Source organism: Melospiza georgiana, chromosome 10, assembly GCF_028018845.1.
Source record: "Melospiza georgiana isolate bMelGeo1 chromosome 10, bMelGeo1.pri, whole genome shotgun sequence".
Classification (NCBI taxonomy): Eukaryota; Metazoa; Chordata; class Aves; order Passeriformes; family Passerellidae; genus Melospiza; species Melospiza georgiana.
Genome location: NC_080439.1, coordinates 589261 through 609525, shown reverse-complemented (window position 1 = coordinate 609525; position 20265 = coordinate 589261). Strand labels below are relative to the sequence as shown.

At 55.4% G+C, this 20265-nt stretch overlaps 1 protein-coding gene across 1 annotated transcript; it reads right to left on the bottom strand.

The window, feature by feature from the left end:
* Positions 1-1779: 1779 nt before the first annotated feature.
* On the bottom strand, positions 1780-8031 carry AADAC (arylacetamide deacetylase). The gene is made up of 5 exons (XM_058031386.1): positions 7894-8031; positions 4246-4468; positions 3952-4021; positions 3456-3627; positions 1780-2388 (listed from the first exon to the last, which is right to left on the bottom strand). The coding sequence occupies exons 1-5, from the start codon at positions 8029-8031 to the stop codon at positions 1780-1782; spliced, it is 1212 nt and encodes a 403-aa protein (XP_057887369.1).
* Between the last annotated feature and the right edge of the window lie 12234 nt (positions 8032-20265).

Here is a 20265-nt window from a genome sequence, read left to right as displayed (position 1 = left end):
CCAACGCCCCTCTGGCTCACAGCAGGGCAGCCTGCTGAGGGATGGGATGTGGGCACGTCCCCTCCAAACCAAAGCCACAGCCATCCCCCTGAGCAGCCTCTTTCAGTCTCCTGGAAACCCCAGCTGGGCTCATTCCGTTGGCAGTTACAACCCAGAAATGCCCATCCCAGGGAACACTCTTGTGGAAGTGACCCTAAAACTGTACAGAAAATCAAACCAAAGGTGTTAATGAGCAAAACCCCCAAGCCCAACTTCCTCAGGAGCACTAAGGGCTGTTAATTAATGCCAAATGTGGGAGGAATAAAACGGCAGTGGAGCTGTATCGGGCAGCAGAGGAGCCCAGGCTGTGGTGGGCTCTGGGCTGTGCTGGCAGTGCTGCAGGGGGACCTGAGGAATAGCCCCCAAACCCTCTGGGACTGCGCACAGGAGCACAGGTGTGCACCAGGGGGTGTGCAAAGGGGCCAGGACAGACCCCCCCGAGCACTGCTGCTTCCCTCAGCACAGCCCAGCCCAGCCCAGCAGGACTGGGGCAGAGCTGGAACTGGGGCTGCCACCCCTGCGCTGCCACTGCTCCCGAGGGATGGGACACCAAGGGACACAACACTGCTCTGCAATCAAAAACCAGTTTAATGTGTATATTCATCTGAATGAAGATGGGAAACAGCAATCATCCCCTACACACACCATCTGAACAGGCTGCACACACTCAGGAAAATAACCCAGAATTATTGAAGATTCGGTACCTTTTATGCAAAAGAAAAGCAGGATACGTGAAGTACCTGACCAGTGGTTCATTTACTTAAATCAACAGCCAACCCTTGTATTCATGCTTCAGTCAAAAGTTTTAGGGTTTATATTTAACACACAAAACATTTGCATAGAGGTTATTTGTTCCACATAGCCAGCTGAACTATGTTTCTTTTCCAAGCCTATAAAATTTCTAAGCTAATTCTACTTTTAAGAAATCATATGTGAAATCTGATAAAAAATTTCAAGGACAATTAGAACACCCAGTACAAGACTGAACAGATAAGTAGAGCACAGACCATGCAGCAGTGTTATCCTAAGTCTGGGACCTTCACAGCTTCCTTTTTCCAGTGAATATCCAGTGCTGGTGTGATTCACTAATTCCTGCTAGCGCAAGGATTAAAGAAAGGAAGTAGGAGTAAGATATGTGCTTTAAAAAAAAAAAGCAAAAAACCCAACACAACAAAAAACCCCAAATAAACAAACCCCCCAAAAGAAACAAACAAGCAAAGCCCGAAACACTTGCACAATTTTTAGCCATCCCACTGGGTTTCCAAGCACCTCCGTCAAGCTGTGCAGAGCAGGGGCAGCCTGTGATGGGGCAGGTCCCTGCAGCTCCCGGTGCTTCCCTGCACCCCCGGCAGCAGCGGGGCCCTGCGCCACATCCCACAGAGCCAAAGCGGACAGGAAGAAACGGCCCCGAGCACGCCCCGTGTGCCCACCCAGCCCTCGGGCACACAGCACGGACTGAAGGTGCGACAGGAGAGAGAAGCAGCAGCAGAGAGCGGGCACCAGATCCCAGAGGCTGCAGGGCCGGAGGAGGAGCCCGGGGCAGTCCTGGCACTCTGGGGGTTTGAGGTTCGGATGGCAGCACTGGAGGAACGTTGGGTTGGGATCAGGCTGATTTCCTGCCAGACAGGGTGGGAAACGCTCCAGCCCCAGCACCGTGAGGATCGCGAAGGGGGACGGCGATCGCGGCCGAAATCCAGCGGAGCTCCGGTCACAGCTGGGCACGCGAGGGGCTGACTTCGCTCACAGGTTCTCCTTCAGCCAGCCCATGCAGGTGTCGAAGAGGCGGCGGCCCACGGCCAGCTCCAGCGGCCCGGCCAGGAAGGTCACGGCGCCGTGGAAGGCGTCCCCGGCGTGGTGGTGCGTGACGGGCACGCCGGCGGCGCGCAGCCGGGCCGCGTACATGGCGCCGTCGTCGCGCAGCACGTCGTGCTCGCAGGTCAGCACGAAGGCCGGGGGCAGGCGGCGCAGCCGGGCCTCGGGGGCCAGCAGCGGGCTGGCTCGCGGGTCCAGCAGCGCCGGGAAGCGCCGCGCCAGCCCCGCGCCCGCCAGCGCCGGGCCCTCGTAGGTGTGGGCGCCGCGCATGGCGGCGGGCAGCCAGCGGCTCCAGTTCACCCGGGGCAGCAGCGGCGCGGCCTCGGGCGGAACGTGGCGGCCCGCGGCCATGGCGGCGCGCAGCGCGGGCTCCGCGCTCAGGTACTCGCTCCAGAAGCGCACCATCAGCGCCCGCGGCAGCAGCGGCTTGTGCGCGTTGTCCCGGTACGACGGCAGGTCCAGGTCCAGCGCCTGCAGCGCGGGGTAGATCAGAACCTGAGCTTTCAGCTTGGTTTTCGCTTCGGGGTCCTCCGACAGCTGCAGGAAAACAGAACCCATTGCAAAGAATCAGTAAAGAATCGACACCGTTCTCCCACACGGACAGATCATCTGAGGTGAAGCATGAAAACGCACATTTTGCAACGTGAGCAAAATAAGATTATCAATAAAACCAGGATAAAGAAATTCTGAATCTATAGGCAGGTTATCTAAAACAGCATGCTGTAATAAAAATTCTCAAACATCAAATATAATTTCATTTTATTTCTTATATTGAAGGATAATGATTTTGGGGGAATATTCTTTCTGAAATTTTGATGCTTTCTGAAGTACTGACAGAAAATTTTCTATAGCTACTGAAAATTTCTATTACATCATAAAACTTTCATGTTTCTGGGTCTCTTTATCATTTCTCACAATTTATGGCATGTTCATCGGTTTGGCTTTTAACCCTGAGATGTTACAACTCAAGCAATTGCAATTCTGTGCATTTTAGAGATGTAACAAAATGTGACGAATTGAACATTGACATTTCTTACATGTCAATCTTTTCCCCTCTTCACTAATAAATTTTCCATTTTCTCCTTCATCTTCTGCCTTCACCATCCACAGTAAATTCACCACCATTCCCAGGGTTTCGTTGCAGCCCAAACAGCTTCTCAAGAGAGCAACAACATGGTGCTGACTTTATTTAATAAAGCTGAAGGAGAAGTGCAAAAGGCACCAGACTGTATGCTCAGACACCACAAAATTTAGTGAGGGCTTTTTTTGTTTGCTTGTTTTCCCTGCTATTTGCATCTTTATGAGTCACATAGTTAAAATTCCCTTTGCAAACATCATGCCTAAACCAGACAACACGAGCTTAAGGCTGGAGTGATGTAAGGCCTGACTCTGGAGGGCAGAGAGCGTTTTTAGGGTACAGGTGTCTGGATGGCATAAAGCTCTAGTGATGGCACTGAGTGGCTCAGGCACAGCTGCCTGGTCCCCAGAGCCCTGTGACAATCCCACAGGCCGTGACACCCTGACAGACCATGAGAGCAGCTTTCCTCAGTGGTGGTGAGGCTGCACAAACACTCCTTTTGATGTGCAAAGCGTTGGTGCTGTACCTGCTGTGCCACGGCCGCAGCCAGGTTGCCCCCGGCGCTGTCCCCGGCCACGCAGACCCGCGCAGGGTCCACCCCGTACTGGGACAGCACCTTGTCCTGCAGGAAGAACCTGGTCACCGAGTACACGTCCTCAAACTGGGCCGGGAAACGGTGCGGAGGGGCCAGCCTGTAGCTGGGGGAGGCAAGAGCAGGGTGTTAGCACCTGCTGTTAATAAACAGAAGGGTTTGCTCGCATCTCCCTGTTGGGGGAGGTTTGTTTCTGTGCTCAGAGAAGTGGGAACTGTCTGTCCCAGCGTTATTACCCACCCATCTCCCTAAAGCCAAAATAGCCACCAACCACAATTCCCCTGTCACCCTGGCAGCCTCTGCTCACACACGTGTATAAGTCAGCAGGAAAGCACGCAATCAAACACAGGAACATTGAAAAATCAGATTAATTGAAACAGATTAATTTACTCCAAACCCTCATTCCATCTGGAAGGAGAATATCTCTTACTTGACTGACACCACGACAGCATTCAGCTCGTTTGAAATCCGCCGAGACATGAGATCGTAGGCATGCATGCCTGCAATGGAAGCCCAGTGCGTGTGAGAACAGGCACACACACACAGAGCCCAGGCTGTCCCCCTTGGCAGCACTTTGAGCTGACTTTCCCAAACCTCCCCTGTTTTCAGCTGGTGAGACCCCCGAGCCCTGCCCCTCCTGCGCCAAGTCCCACGACACCAAAGGCAGCTCCCGGCAGGGCAGTGAGGTGTGGGCCCAGACCCCGCCGCGATGCGCAGGGCTCACCTGCGTCTCCCAGGCACCAGCCGCCGCCGTGGAAGAAGAGCACGGCCCTCCTGAGCCCTCCGGGCGGCCTCCGGGGCAGGAACAGGCGCACGGGGACCCCGCTGAGCTCCGTGTCCGTCACCGTCACGTTCTCGTCGGACGTGGGAGCCACCAGCTCCGCCGTGGAGATCAGCCTCAGCCCCTCCATGTAGTGCATCAGCCCCAGCAGCTCCCCCAGCTCCGACTGCAGCACAAGACAGGGCAAGCTGATTCCAGGGCAGCCTATTCACTCCCAGACAGAATTCCCTGCGGCCTTTTGGTGCTCTGTGCCGGTGTGTGAAGTTGCTGTGGCAGTCACACAAACAGGCCGGAGCAGAGTGCCCCCACCTGAGCCTGGCAGTGCCAGGAGCACTCATGGCACGCACCCACACTGCCACCAGCTGCCCAGCAAGGCCAGAGCCAGGGCTGCTGCTCCGTGCCACACTCAGACTCGTGCTTGGTGTTCATGCGGGTCACCTCTGCAGCCCAGTGTCAGCCCAGTGAGCCACCAGCACCAGCACTGTCCCACAGAGAGCCACCACAGCCCCTGGCCTGCTGCTGGCACCAGCGTGGTGTGGGGACAGCCCAGGGAGCACTGCAGAGCCACCCAGAGCCCCTGCACTGCTGCTGGCACCAGCACCTGGGCTCCTCCACCAGCACCCCGGCAATGGGACGTGACCTCTTCCCACCCCAGCCTCGCCACGTCACAACTGAAACAATAAGAAATAAAGCCAAGCTCTTACATGTTATCTGAAGGTGAAAACAGATGAAATTCAGAGCAGGTTGGGGTTTTAAAAGGAAGAAAACAGCCAAGCCTGGCGCAGAACCTGTTTGGAGTTTGCTTCGCAGAGCAGCTTTATAGTCCCCAGGGAGATTGTGGAACCCCCACACTGAGTGGTTATCTGCTGGCAGGTGTAACCTCTGGCCTTCCCACTCTGACAGTGGAAGCCATACAGTCTGACCCTGCCTGCTGCAGTTTTTTTCCTTCAAATTGTATTTAAATCAACTGCTTTATCAACATCTATACATTACCAGGTTTTGAGCAACCTAGTCTAGTGGAAGGTGCCCCTGACCTTGGCAGGAGGGTGGAATGAGATGAAATTTAAGATCTTTTCCAACCCAAAGCAGTCTGGGATTCTGGGATTCCGTGCTATAACCTTCTTTTTCAGGAGCTGGAACAGCACAGAGCTCAGCCCCTGCTGGCAGCCCTTGACAGGGATTGTCAGCACATTTTTGAGCCACCTCTCTCCAGGCTTGGAGCGGGTGATGCCAGGGGAGCCCTGCCAATCCCAGCGTGCTGGAACTGGGAGGGAGATGAGTGGGCAGGCCCTGGCACACGGCAAAGGGAAGCACAGGTCCTTGCCATCAGCTCCATGAAAACAAACAAACACACATGCCCGCGCCAGAATCGCTGTTTTAGCCACCACATTGACACCGTTTACATAAACATGTCTCAGTTGTTGCTTTTCCCCCAAGGATTAACATCTTGGAAAAACAAATGTCTCAGTCAGAGCGAGTCCTGCTGTGACTCCAATGAGCCTGTGAAAGCCCATGGTGGGAGGAATTCCCTGAGCCCCAGCACTGAGGGTTTCCAGAGCTCTCAGGGCTGTTTTCCACAAGTGGACAATTTACATTGTGGAAAACCACTGGGCTGCTGCCTGCGGTTTCCAGGCCATATCAATAAAAGGAAATGGTGCCCTCATCTGAAAATCCTCATTGTCCCAGTGTGAGATCATGGGGTGTTATGGAGCGGCAGGAAAGCCAGCCACTTTGGGGCTGGGATCCCTGTGCCTTGGAAAGCACTTTTCTTGTGCACGAGCACTTTCCTTGTGCTTTGCAAGGCATTTCCCCAGTCCCTGCGGCACGGTCAGACCCACACCCTGTGCAGGGGAAGGGATCCTGGCTGTGCCCGGGCAGGGGCAGTGGCCCAGGGCTCCAGAGGGGCAGGGACTGGGCTGGGGACCCTCGGGGGGCAGCCCATGGGCAGGGCCCAGGCTGGGTCTGTGCTTCCCCAGAGCTGGGCTGAGGAGGGGGAGCTCTGGGGGATGGCACACAGCGACAGCAAAACCCTCGTGCTGTGTTTTGCACCTTCCCCAAGGGCACAGGGCACTTCCTGGAAGGCCTGAGGGATTTGGGGCTCAAACTCCACAGCAAGTGGCAGGTTTGCTGTCAGAGGCTGCTCCCCAGCTTGGCAGCACGTGACGCCAGGACACAAGCACCAACAGGCCAGGGAGAGTTCCCAGCCTCCCTGCTAAAAGAGGGGGCACCCAGAGCCCCTGAGCTCACCCAGCAGGGCTGGGGGCTGCCCAGGAGCCACCACAACAGGGCATGGACATGTGCCATGGCATGGGGCTCTTGGCACCCCCTTTGGGAGCCCAGAGAGGAGTGCTCGAGGGTGGCACTGCGTCCCCTTTGCTCAAACCTGCATCAGGGAGTCAGAGAGACTGCACCAGGTCCCCTCTGAAACCCAGCCCTGCCCCAGTGAGCTCGAGTCACTGCCCTCCAACTGCACGGCCACTCAGGATATGCTTGGGACAATTCAGGGCCACCTCACTCTGATTTGCACCAGTGCAGCTCCGGGGGGCTGTGGCTCTGCCCATCCCTTGGGATTATGGATTCACAGGAGATGAGAGCGCGGTTACAAAAGGCGTGCCCGCAGCCCCGCCGTGCCCAGGCAGGCAGGAGAGCAGCAGCAGGCACAGCCCCGCCTTGCAGGCGATCACAGCACTGCTGTGCCAGGCAGGAGAGCAGCAGCAGGCACAGCCCCGCCTTGCAGGCCATCACAGCACTGCTGTGCCAGGCAGGAGAGCAGCAGCAGGCGCAGCCCCGCCTTGCAGGAGATCACAGCACTGCTGTGCCAGGCAGGCAGGAGAGCAGCAGCAGGCGCAGCCCCGCCTTGCAGGCCATCACAGCACTGCTGTGCCAGCAGGGCCTCCCTGCAGCGGGACGGGGTGGCCGGGCAGCACCGGGCGTGCCAGGGCAAGGGGCTGCCCGTGCCCGCCTCCAGCAGGGCACTCAGCAGGGCAGGCAGCGCACCAGCACTGCTGAACACAGCTGCTTTCCTTCTCGCCGCTCTCATCTTCCACCACTCAGCCCCGAAACCAAAACACGAGTCCCTGACACACAAAAACCTCCTCATCCTCCCTGCTCCTGCAGGCTGGAGAGCCCTGGAGAGTACCCCCGCCAACAAGGGCTGTCGCACACAGAGATGTTGTTGTGTGCGGTTTTCAGGCCTTTTGGCCAGTGGATTGCCATGCAGCCACAGAAATCAATAGAATGTGAGAGCTGCTGCAGCGTCCCCTCCCCGGACAGCCGGGGGAGCCGGGCAGAGGGACCAGGGGTGATTCGGGCAGCAGGGCTTGAGCTGCGCAGCCCTGCACGGCGGGACAAGCCTGTCTGTGCCTGCCGCTCCCATGTCCCATTCGCTACTCTGAACGGCCCTTTCTCAAGGCTGCAGGACCAAACCTTTCCGACGTTTCCTTCTATCACAGTCACAGTTCAGCGTTCCACTCTGCCCTCGGGCCCGTGTGACACGATCGCCGTGTGACACACGCAGCGCGCACACACACACACACACACCGTGCCATATCCCCGAGCCCACAGAACCCCCCTGCCCGGCCCAGAGCTCACCAGGTGCCCCAGGGCCCTGATGGCAGCCGAGAGGAGCATCACGGTGCCGGGCTGGGCCAGCTCCGGCGGCAGCGGGCTGTAGATGTAGTAGGCGAGCAGGGCGGTGAGGAGGCACAGGCACAGCAGCCGGGCCCCCATCCTCGCACGATCCTCTCTGCGCTGCGGAGCCGCTCTCACCCTCCCACCGCCTCCTAGCGAGCCAGCGCAGGGCAAAGTTAATGCCGTGTTTTGCTTGGGTCCCGGCCAGGAGGTGACTTCTTGTGTTATCCCCCGGGGCAGAGGTTACTCCGCTGTGCAGCTTCCAAAACAACAGGTTTCACCAGCAGATTGCCCGTGCAGCAGCCGGGAGCCGCCGAGCCGGCCGGTCCGGCTCCGAGCCCCGCACTGAACCCCGAACCGAACCCCGAACCGAGCCCCGCACTGAACCGAGCCCCGCACTGAACCTCGCACCGAGCCCCGAACCGAGCCCCACCCCGAACCGAGCCCCGCACCGAGCCCCGCACCGAGCCCCGTCCCTGCCCCAGCCCCGCACCGAACCCCGCACCGAACCCCGCTCCGAGCCCCCCGGGACAGGGAGCGGGACGGGAGCGGCGGCGGCCGCACGGTGACACCCAGGTGCCCACAGCCGTGCCGGGTGTCCCGGGGCACGGAGCTGCCGCTCTGCAAGGCAGGAGCTCGAGCAGAGCCTGCCACACAGCGGTTTTACCTTTTCGCATTAAAATGTAGGCGATTTCTTTGGCTAAATTCTACCAGCAGCAAATCGGCGCAGCCTCGTGCTCTCCGGCTGAGCAGCTTTGGAGGAGCAGACAGAGCAGGAACATCACAGAAAGCTGAGAGCCGAGCCTTGTGCCACCTGCCCAAACACAAATGAAGATTGGCCCTTAGTCAGACTTTCAGACTTTTAAGTTCTGAGCACCTCCAAACTATTCAACTATTTTAAAAATCCATCCCTGCTCTCTGTCCTCAGCGCTTCTGCAGCACAAGAGCCAGTGAAAGCCCAATGTTCCTGACCCCACTCCCACAAAACCGAGAGAGAACACAGCTCCATGGCCACTCCTCCCACCCTGCCGTGCCAGGTGCTGGCCAGGGCACAGGTGAGGGTGGCCTGGGTCCCAGCAGTGACACATGGACACGCAGGGCTGGGCGCAGAGCAGCAAACCCATGTCCTCTTTTGCTCAGCTCCGGTCTCTTGTCAGGGGCTGAGAGGTAAAACACAGGTAAAGAAGGCAGATCTCAGGTGGCACGGGAAGATGAGGACAGCTGATGATGGAGCATGCAGGACAAAGTCCTCTCCTGCCCTGTCCCTCCCGGGAGAACAGGAGCCCCCGGGACAGCACTGGAGGAAGAGGAGGCCAGACTGGAACCACCACAAAACTGGTGTTTTATTTTGCTGCACTTAAGGAAGGTTTCCCACTCTCCTTCCAGGCGGTCTCCAGGTGGCAGCGTGGCTGTGCAGCGACAGCCGGGGCTCTGCTCCTGCCCCGAGTCACCCTTGCCTTAGGGCAGGAGCTCACAGTGCTTAACCTTGACAGACCCACGTCCCATCGCATGGCAGAGCCACTCCCCTGCCCTCCAGTGAACCACCCCAGCAACCTCCCTGAACCCACTGCACTCCCAGATGGAGGAAATCATAAACTGATGCACCCAAAGGAACCGTGCAGCACCAGCTGCAATACAGAAATGCCCCTATGCCAATTTTGTCAGCGCCCTTTCAGTCAAAGGGACAGCACAAGACCTCTGTCAGACAGGGGATGGGTGCCAAATGGAGCACGTGGATGTTAAAATCCAGATCCATCCCACGCAGTGCTTACCCTTCATACCCCAGCACCAGCCCTGCACTGCCAGTGCTCTCCAGAGCCCACACCAGCACTGCTGGCTTGCTGTGCACCACCTGCTCCCCACCACTCACAGCTTTCTAAAGCAAACATTCCGTTTAGTCCTTTCCCTCCTTATTTATTTCATTCAATAGAATGGATGGAGCTTGGAGCACCTGGTCCAGTGGAAGGTATCCCTGCCCATGGCATGTGGGAGGAATGAGAGAATTTTAAGCCACTTCCCCAACTCAAACCTTTCTGTAGTTATACAAGGATGAAATGTCACATTGCTGCTTTTCCTGCACGCAGTGTACCAAGAGCCATGCAGCGTGCCCTGCTTCCCACCCCCTGCATTCCCATGCAGTCCAGGCTGCTGATGTTTCACAAAAACATGAGTGCAAGGTTAAGCAGGCTAAAGGCAGGGTAAAAGCTGCAGCAGGCAGCGTGTGCCCCTGCTCAGAGCCAGCATTCCCTGCATCCCTGTGCTCCACAACACGGGCAGTCAGAGCCAGGATTGCCTGGGTGTGCTCAGCTGTGCAGAGTGGCAGGGACTCAGTCAGGCACTGACCTGCCCCCTCAATAAACCAGCAAACAATAAGTGTTGCAACACCAGGCTGAGCTTTCAAACTGTGGTTTGGAAAGGAGATATGCGTGAGTTTATAACCTTGCACCTTGTTTGTAACAGCAATCCAGGCTTACAGCCCAACACCTGTTTGTAAAGCAGTCCCTCTTCACCCCCGGCACCCCAGTGCACCCCACAGCATCGCAGGCCCTCGCTTTGTCTGTCAGCCACAGAGTCATCCAGGCTGGAAAATGCCCCAGGACCATCGAGGGCAGCCATGCCCTCAGCACTGCCCAGGGCACCACCAGCCCCTGTCCCCAGGTGCCACCTCCACACGGCCTCTGCAGGCTGGGGACGCCAGCAGAGCCACGGGCAGCCTGTGGGCATCGATTCCCACTGTGCCACCTCAGCCTGCCCTGCGGTGCAGGGCTCAGCACTGCCTCGAGTGCAGCTACAGCACCGCTGTGGCCCTGGCTGTGCCCGGGCTGCTCCTGGCAGGGGTGGCACCCCGGGCATGTCCCTGCTGTGGCCCTGGCTGTGCCCGGGCTGCTCCTGGCAGGGGTGGCACCCCGGGCATGTCCCTGCTGTGGCCCTGGCTGTGCCCAGGGTGCTCCTGGCAGGGGTGTGCCTGCACACGTGTGCCCACATTGTCCGGGCTCACACAGGTGGGGGTACCCACACAGGTGTGCCTGCACAGCCGTGCCCGCACAGGTATGCCGACGTGCCCAGGCACGGGCGTGCCCGCACAGGTGAAGGGGAGGCAGAAACGCTGTGGTGCCAGCCCCGCAGTGCCCACGGCAGCGCTGGGCTCCCGTCGAAGGACGCTGTCAGGAGAGGAAGGGAGAGGCCGCCGGGCGGCAGTGCAGCCCCGCTTTCCTCCTTGTTGGTGTCTGTACTTTCAATGCTGCTCACAGGACTGCAAACTGGCCTGTTTCTGTGGAATGGAGGGATGGCATCCACAAGAAATTTTATACAAGAGAATCTGGACACTGCTGTTTCATCTGTTGCTTATTACCAAATTGCAAGTTGTGTAAACGGAAACAAATGTCTTATTTGACAATGCGTTCGTACCCTGAACCGAAAAAAGCAATTCTCTGAAACTCAGTAAGCAGAAGTATGGCACATGCAGTATTTCTGAACACAAGACAGAGCAGCAGCTCCAGAAACACACTGTGTTCATGAAGGCATTAAAGCAGCCAATAAAACACCTTCCAACTCCATCTAAAAAGAACATTATTATCAGGATAAGGCAACAGGGAATCTCAAATAAGTCAGTGTTTTGCTTTGATGCTTTCAGACTGAAATCTTGCTTTTAAACACGCAGCTTTTACTGTTTGGCAGGAAGGCAGCAGCACTTTTGCTTTGCACTCTCTCTGTTCCAGGCGAAGCAGCATCTCAGAGCTGCTCCTGGGAGTGCAGGTCCTGCTCTGCCAGGGGAGGACAGAAACCCTCGGTGAGCCTACACAGAGCCAGGACTGCACGCTCCCAAACACTCACTGAGCTTCGCCTCACACTAAAGGCTGTGGTTCAAAGTAAATGAAGGAACCCAAACTTTTATATAAGGATTTTGTCTAGCTCACACCTCCCAGTGCCACCTTCTCACTGTCCATCTAGTTCTGGTTCTCATACAGTTTCCATTTTACAAAAACAAGCACAATTCCTGAACTCTGGACCAGCAGTAGCTCGCTGGAGTTGGATTTGCCATGCTGGGGAACAGATAAGGCAGAGAAGAACCTGAGGGACAATCAGCAGGAATCTTACACACAGTTAAACCAGTAAATTTTAAAAAATAGTTGATAAATTGAAGCCCAAGGCAGTCACTTGGGAAGGGGAATGGCCACCCGAAATACCACGAACAGGAAAGGGACCATTTGGGAAATGTTTGCAGCAAGAGGGGGCTTGGATCTGTTTGCCCAAACACGTCTCTGGCTCTGTGAATGCACAGATGTGCACCAGCAGGAGCATGTGTTGGAGGCTGAATTCTGGAATTAGCGACATTTTGGAACTGCAGGGCCACCAGGCAGGCCAAGGATGAGGAACAGGAGGGACATTATCCACACCAGAGGTTCACAGCTCCTCCAGCTGAGCTGCCACGGCACTGGGGGATTGAGCTCTGAAATGGAGCTGCAATGGCAAATGAGGAAAAAGCACAGCAAAGCCCAGGATTTGGTTACTTTGCTGTTTCCCTCACCAAATGAACACTTTGGGATGCTTCTGAAGGGTGCACACAAGGTTCTGCAGAGCTCCACCTGCCCTGGGTGCAGCCCCACTGTCCCTGGGGCCAGGACAGGCTCTGCAGGTCTGTGCCTGAGGGCAGAGGGTGCAGAGTGAGGGAGGGCAGCTCCTCCCTGCACAGCTCCAGGCCTGGGGGGCTGCCCAGGCCGAGGGACACCCCCGGGGTGCGCTGGGGTGGGGTGGGATGCAATGGGATGGGGGTGGGATGCAATGGGATGCAATGGGGATGCAATGGGGATGCAATGGGGATGGGAGGATGCCCAGACACAGCCCGTGCTGCTGCCGGGGCGCTGGGCACAGCCCGGCCCCGCTCCTGCCCTGCTGGGCTGGCTCTGCTCTCATTCCCTCCTCCAAAACCAGGAAAAAGGAAAGCAGGGACCGGGATTCCCACGTGCTGGGAACACTCTGATATTGATGCTGAGCAGATAGAGCCATGGGACTAGCAGAAAGTGCCCATTTGCACTGGATCTCACATCCAGTAAACCAAATATGCAGCAGTACTGGGACTTCCACTGGCTGGGAGATAAGCACATGGCTTGTGCTGAATGAGCTCGGTGTCCTGGGGAAAGCGTGGGCTCCTGGGACACAGCGTGCCCCCCCGGTGCATTTCACCTTTCCCCCTCCACAGATCTCTCATCTGCTCTTTGTTTCTCCCAAAGCTGCCCCAGGCCCACCTCCCTGCAGGGCCCTGCCAAAGGCTCTCCCTTGCATAAGCAGGTCCTGCTGCCCAGACCTCATTTCTACAAAGCTTTTTCTTTCGTTTTGTAAGCAGAAAATATTGACTTTCTTAATTTGTTCCTTTTGTGAATAGGAGAGGGAAAGGAAACAAGCAGCAGTAATTCTCACCAGCTGCTGGAAACACCAACACAAAAGACCCCAGGGATGTTTCTTCATGCAAGAGGAGGTTTGGCCAAAGGGCCACAGACACTTGGCTGTGTATTTGTGAGAGAAAGGTTAAACCAAAACCCTTGTGCCACCAGGTACCATTCCCTGGGGCCATCCCTGCAGCAGGGCCAGGAAAATGGATTTTAACTGCTCCTATTCCCACTGGAAACTGGGGGCTCAGCACATGCCTTGAGCTGTTTTCCAGCATCAGTCTCATTACACGGCTGTGACAATGGGAAGATGCCAGCAGCTCACATTCCAAGCAGCAGACCGAGAACTTAATATTACAACTTACTTTATAAGCTTCTTGACCAATCACACAGAGCAAAAGCACATTAACAGTATTTATATCTGTATAGTATATATTCTATATTGACAGTAGTTCTATCCAATCACATAAGCACACGTACCTTTGGTTAAACAATGCTTGCTTATTTTGAATACAATACCTGCTTGTAAGCCTTAAAGCACAATGCACAGAGCTCCATTATTAAGCTTCAACCTTCCTAATATCTTGCTAGATAAACTTTTCTGCAGCTTAGGGAGTTATTCTAGACAAGCGTTAATACACAGACCATTGTTCTATTTGTCCTTGCTTTTCCACAGTTTAAATGATTTTTCTGCTGACCAATCTCATGGCTGCTGTTTAGCTCCAATCACAGTTCTGCTGCCTCTGGGGCCTTTTGCAGCTTTCCCAAACCCTCTGATTTTGTGAATTCCCACACTCTGGGGCCGTTTCCCTGCCGTGGGGCAGCGCCCAGCCAGGCATTGCCCCTGTGCAGGGATGGAACGATGGAACGTGCAGGGATGGAATGATGGAACGTGCAGGGATGGAAATGCTCTGGGGCCGTTTCCCTGCCGTGGGGCAGCGCCCAGCCAGGCATTGCACCCACGTCCCTGAGGCCATCACTGCTGCTGCTCAGGTTTCCCCATTTGCAGAGCAAGGCCCAGGGCTCCCACTGGGTGATTTGAAGTGAAAGCCATCTACAATTATAACTCTCTAAAACCTTTAAAAACCCATTTCTGTCTTTAATAATAATAGTGCAAGCTAAGCAAATAGCTCTCAAACCACTTCTGCAAATATTAAATCAGCTCCAAGACTGTGTTTCGCCTGTGGGACGGTGAAGCAGGGATGGAAATGGACTCCTGGCTTTGCACAGTCCAGGGGACAGAGGCAAACCTGACTGCTGGTGCCTGCAGGCTCCTGGAAAAGCCTCCCTTTGTGGCCCCATCACTTACAAAAGCACTTTGGAAAGTGCATCCCATCATTGTGTCATGTGTAAAACCATTAAAATGCTGCAAGAGAATCCACAGCCTGTGCCAATAGCCAACAGAGCCGAGGAAAACAATATCAGAATATTAACAGGACTGAGATTTCTTCTGGGACTTTACCAAGGACTGGCCAAGAGGGTTGACCAAAATTCATAGAAACAGCCTCAGGATGTGAATGGTGTCAGACTAAACCCCCACAGCCCTGCTTTTTAAACAACCCCAGCAATCAGCAATCACTGTTTCTTGCCCCAGCCCCTGACAGCCTGGGCACCCTTCCTGTGGCATTTAACTGAGTGCAGCTCTGCCCAGAGTGCTGCAGGTGCTGCAGGAGCTGCACGCCCACCCAGGCAGCAGGACAATTTTACAACAAAAAGGATTTAAAAAATTATAAAACGCATTACAGAAGATTTAGCTTCTACAAACAGAAAAATCGACTTCAGGAGGAGGTTGACTTCAAGCCACAAAGAGGCAAATATAAAATTATCAATGTCTGCATTTGAGTGGAAACTCTGAGTTCCTGAGCAATTTCATTCCTGCTGTAATGCTGCTCCAAGCAGGAACTTTCACTGTCAGCCCTGCTGTAATCCTGCCACAACCAGAAACATTTATGGTTTTTCCATGGGCTGCATTCTTTCTGGCCAGGAACAAATTCAGGCTCTCGCTGCCAGAGCCAGCTCATCCCGAGGTGTTGCCAAGCTGACAGCCCAGGAGCAGCCTGGCTGCTCAGCCTCGGGAAAATGGGGCAGAATTCCCAAATTCCCCAGCCAGGGCAGCCTTGGGGAAAAGGGGCAGAATTCCAGAATTCCCCAGCCAGAGCAGCCTCAGGGAAAAGGGGCAGAATTCCCGAATTCCCCAGCCAGAGCAGCCTTGGGGAAAAGGGGCAGAATTCCCACATTCCCCAGCCAGAGCTGCATTAGGGAAAAGGGGCAGAATTCCCAAATTCCCCAGCCAGGGCAGCCTCAGGAAAAGGGGCAGAATTCCCAAATTCCCCAGCAGAGCAGCCTTAGGGAAAAGGGGCAGAATTCCCAAATTCCCCAGCCAGAGCAGCCTCGGGAAAATGGGGCAAATTCCCCAGCCAGGGCAGCCTCAGGAAAAGGGGCAGAATTCCCAAATTCCCCAGCCAGAGCTGCATTAGGGAAAAGTCAGGCGTGTCGTCCAGTTACTCAGGCTCTCTGGCTTGTCTTGGTCTTGAAATAAAACTATTTCAAAAACTACACCTGGAAATGCGTCACAGCCTCCTAATGACTCGGATGAACAATTCAAACACAATCTGCTGCTGCAGGTGGAAAAGGCTCCCTCCTTCCATCCAGGCCCAGCAGATCAGGAAGGAAAATCTCCCTGGTATTCTGGGCTTTGCTCCAGAGCACAGAGGAGGGCAGAGGGGCAGGGACAGAGCCCCAGGAGATGCCCACACAAAGGGCACCCGATGCCCATGCAAAGGGCACCCCCAGAATGCTGCATTTGGGGCAGTGACCACAGGAAGGAACTGCAGCTAAAAACCTCCTGCGAGAAAAGAGGAAAGGGAGAAAAACCAGAAAAGGTTTTTCTGGAAGAGGAGGAAAAGGAAGAAAAACCTCCTGCAAGAAAAGGAACTGCGAGAAAAACCAGGACAGCGTTTGATGTCCAAGGAATCAGAGAGGAGGAGCAGCAATGAGTCAAAGTGCTCAGTGCAATGGCTTAACCACTGTGGGAGCTGTTACATCCAGCATTCCTTGACTCCCTGCTGGCTGCTGCTTCCACGCAGCGCTTTGGTTTTAACACAAAGTTACAGCTCATAACGCTGGTGAATACATCAGCCAAGAACAGCGCGTCCATCCAGGAGGACAGAGAGAAGCTCCTCGTGCCCTGCCCAGGCAGGCCGGGAAGGAGAGGAATAATGCAGAAATGGAGGTGAGGCTCTCCATCCCTGCGTGCAGCCCATCGCAGGGAAGGCTTGGGGTGCAAGCCCTGCCAGCTCTGCCCCGTCCCAGGGCTGCTCTGGACCCTCAGAGCCCGGCACAGCCAGGCAGCTCCTGCACAGCCTGCTCCGGGAAGGTGTTTATGCTCAGTTTTATGTTCTCCCACCCTGTGCCCCTCCTGCACTCCTGCTGCTGAAAGCACATTTCACTGAGGGGGCTGCTCCTCTCATGGCCATACAGATTAAATTTATTGTCTTCTTAATACATGGAATAAAATGGTAAAATCTGTCCCACACACTGCTGCGCTGGCTTTGGCTGGGCTTAAACCACAGCAGCTGCTTATCTCAGAATCAGGATAAACAAATCACACTGGCTCAATGCTGCACTGCAGGAAAGGTGCTGGCCCCAGATCTGTTCTTATTACAGACATGTGCCACTAATACCAGTGCTTCTCATGCTGCAAAAAATCATTTATCCACGTGACACGAGGGGTTTGTCTCTGAGCATTTCTGCCCACCACAACCTCAGTGCCATTCCCACAGCCTGGCTGGATTTCAGGCTCCCCTGGACACCACTTCAGGGGGGTGAAGCCCTTGTGCACATCAGCGGGAACTCTACAACAAACCTGCATCCTCCCAGCCAGGAGAACCAGAGAGCAGAGCTGAGACCAGGGTGCCAGGGCCCTGCAGGCCTCCTCCAGCTGAGCAGGGCTGCTGGCATTTGCCAGATGTGTTTAGTTCCATTTATCTCCTCAAATATAACCAGACACATCCAGCCTCTCGAGCCAGCAAGCGCTCACGTAAACATCTGAGCTGGGGAAAAAATAATGGAGTGCTGGCAGAAAGGGAGCCAAATGTGTTTGTCAGAGGCACTTGGATTTGCAAAGCCAGCCCTCCACAGCCACTCAGCTCTGGAAATCAGGGGGAGTTTACCCATGTCATCACTGGATCAGAATTTGGCCCCCCACCCCTGCTCACCCCGACCCAGAGATGGAATCCAGCTCATGCACACCCAACCAGGTATTTTCTGCAGGGAGTCACAAGGGAAAGCTGCCAGCAGGACAGAGTGAGCCCTGGGCACCCTGGGCTTGGCTTGTACTCGAGCCAGCATTTCCAGGGAGAGGGGAAGCCAGCAGGAGACCCTGCCCAGGAGATGCCAGGCAGAGCAGGGCTCAGCACAGGGAAAGTGCCACAGGTTCCAACAGCAAGGAAACCCCAGCTCCATGTTTGTACACAACTCTCCCAAGCATCTGCACTTCAAAGATCCAGCTACGTGGCCTCTCCGCCAGATGTTTCCTATTCTTCTGAGACCAGAGGTGGATGGAGGGAGCAGAGTGCAGCTCCTGGGCCAGAGCTCCTTTGGAGACAGCCTGGCACAGCCTGGCACAGCCTGGCACAGCCTGGACCCCCAGCATCCCCAGTGCTCCTCCCAGCCCCACCCAAGGCGCTGTCCCAGTGCCTGGAAAGCAGCACCAGGGGCCCAGGGTGCTCCTGTGAGGCACTGCTGGGATGTGCCAACACCCAGCCCCGTGAGCACACACAGGCACGGCGTGGCACGAGGGAGCCTGGCACCCCAAGGCTGTCTGAGCAGCAGCTCCAGCCCTGCCGAGGCCTGGGGTCTGCAGCAGCCCCCACCCTGTCCCTGCTGCCCTGTGCAGGAATTGCAGCTCCCAGAGGGAATCTCACAGACCCTTGGTGCTGCAGTGAGACCGACACAAACTGGAATAAAATCCAGTTTTCACTCGCACATCGTGCCATCCCATGACCAGTGGGGCACAGAGGCTGCCAGCTTTGCCCAACACACACGATGTTAATCTCAGGACTGTAACATCCTCCTAGGGCAGTCGCTGTGGACCTCACATTGTCAGCAAAACCAGAACAAAGCCAAAGGCTTTCTGCTAAGCACAAGGAGATAAAGCGAACCAGAGGCCAAGAGCATGTGAATTTACAGCTAACTACTCCCAGGCAGCAACTCTGGTCTTGGCTAATTTCAACATCAGAAAATGTTTTTCCAGGAAGGACTCAGAAATGAGCTGAGTCTTTCAGAAAGGGAAGGAAGCCAAGCTGTCCTTTTTCATTCTTGTACTGAAAAGGGAATTCTGAAAGTCCTTTTCTAGGAAAGGAAAGACTGCATGTTGTTCAGTTGCTGGGAAAGCAGTAGTTTTGCCCAGGTAGGCTTTGGGCTCTCCCACCTGTGGGCACAGCCCTGCTGGAAGGGCCGGGGTGGCTTTGAGTGCTGCCCCAACGCTGCCAGCCCTGCCCAGGGCTGCTCCTCAGGCAGTGCCAGGCACAGGGAGCACAGGAGGGGCAGGAGCAGCCCCAGAGCCACCACCCACCCCTGCCAGCACGGAACCTGGTGCTGTGCAACACGGCACAAATGTGCGTCGTGTTTGCAAACGCAGAAAATCTCCTGTGATCAAGTCCAACATTTACTGCAAATAAATCCGGTGTTTAGAATTGTTGTCCAAGGGCTTTGCACATAAACAAGGTTTATTAACACGCTGGCAGAGGTTTAGAAGCTGTTTAATTGCACCAGTCCCCGCTGGCAGGGGCAGATGAGCAGGACAAAGCTCTGGAGTGGACCCAGAGCAGCCTCAGCACAGCACCAGCCGGGGCTCCAGCACCTGCAGGGCTCAGCTCCCCTGGGAAATCACTGCTGCACCCACAGGGCACCACCCCAGCCCGAGACACCACGGAGGAAAGAGCCCTTCTCTGTTCCACTCAGGAAACTGAGGCACATGTTGTAGAAATGAGAACAACATTGCTGGGGCTTGTGAGCAGAGCTGCTGAACGTGTGGCTCAAGAACTGCTGAAAGAATTAAGGACACATTCCTTTCAGCTTGATTCAACAATTTTCTTTATGTAAAAAAATGCAGCATTAAGCTGACTGTTGTGGAAAATTCAGCGGTTTTTAGCAGAGACGTACCAGCTTTAAACAGAAAGCCCTCAGCCTGCATTCACATCTTGCTGTAGTTTTACCAAGACCAGCATTAAAGTCTTTCTTGATCTATTTCCTATTGTGAGGTTCAGCCATTCCAAACCAGAGTCATTGCCATGTCCCAATCAAAGCAAAGCTTTTCTGTACAGCAGTGATGTATTGTACCTACAGCAGCAATGCCTTGCACCCACAGCCTCTCCAGAATCAGTGATTTGTCCCAGTGCAGCAACAGAAGTCAGTCATGCTTTTGGGCTTGACCTGTCTTCAATTAAGGACTCAGGAAGACAGTCGGAGTTTGAGATTCCTAATGCAGCACATTTAATTTCCAGATGCAAGCCAAGGAATAAACAGAAAAGAACATTTATTTTAGCGGCTGTCGAGTCGCCTCCAAGTGCTCTCTATCCCACATCCCTGACAGGATAAATAAAACCAGATCACGCTGGGCTGAGCACAAGGGATCCCAAACCCCAGAGCCTGGAGATCCCTGCTTGCCCGGGGGTCCCCGAGGGTCCCAAACCCCAGAGCCTGGAGATCCCTGCTTGTTGGGGGTTCCTGAGGGTCCCAAACCCCAGAGCCTGGAGATCCCTGCTTGCCCGGGGGTCCCCGAGGGTCCCAAACCCCAGAGCCTGAGGGTCCTGCTCGCCCGGTGGTCCCTGAGGGTCCCAGAGCCCTGAGGGTCCCTGCTTGCCGGGGGTCCCTGAGGGTTCCTGCTTGCCCGGGGGTCCCTGAGGATCCCAGAGCCCTGAGGATCCCTGAGGGTCCCAGAGCC

What these genes read in the sequence shown, in the direction of transcription:
- AADAC (XM_058031386.1), bottom strand. Translation starts at nt 8,031, where the DNA reads ATGGGGGCCCGGCTGCTGTGCCTGTGCCTCCTCACCGCCCTGCTCGCC. An exon ending in TCAGGGCCCTGGGGCACCTG is followed by an intron (nt 4,469 to 7,893) that starts GTGAGCTCTGGG and finishes CTTGTGCTGCAG; the next exon opens with TCGGAGCTGGGGGAGCTGCT. An exon ending in CTGGTGCCTGGGAGACGCAG is followed by an intron (nt 4,022 to 4,245) that starts GTGAGCCCTGCG and finishes CTTCCATTGCAG; the next exon opens with GCATGCATGCCTACGATCTC.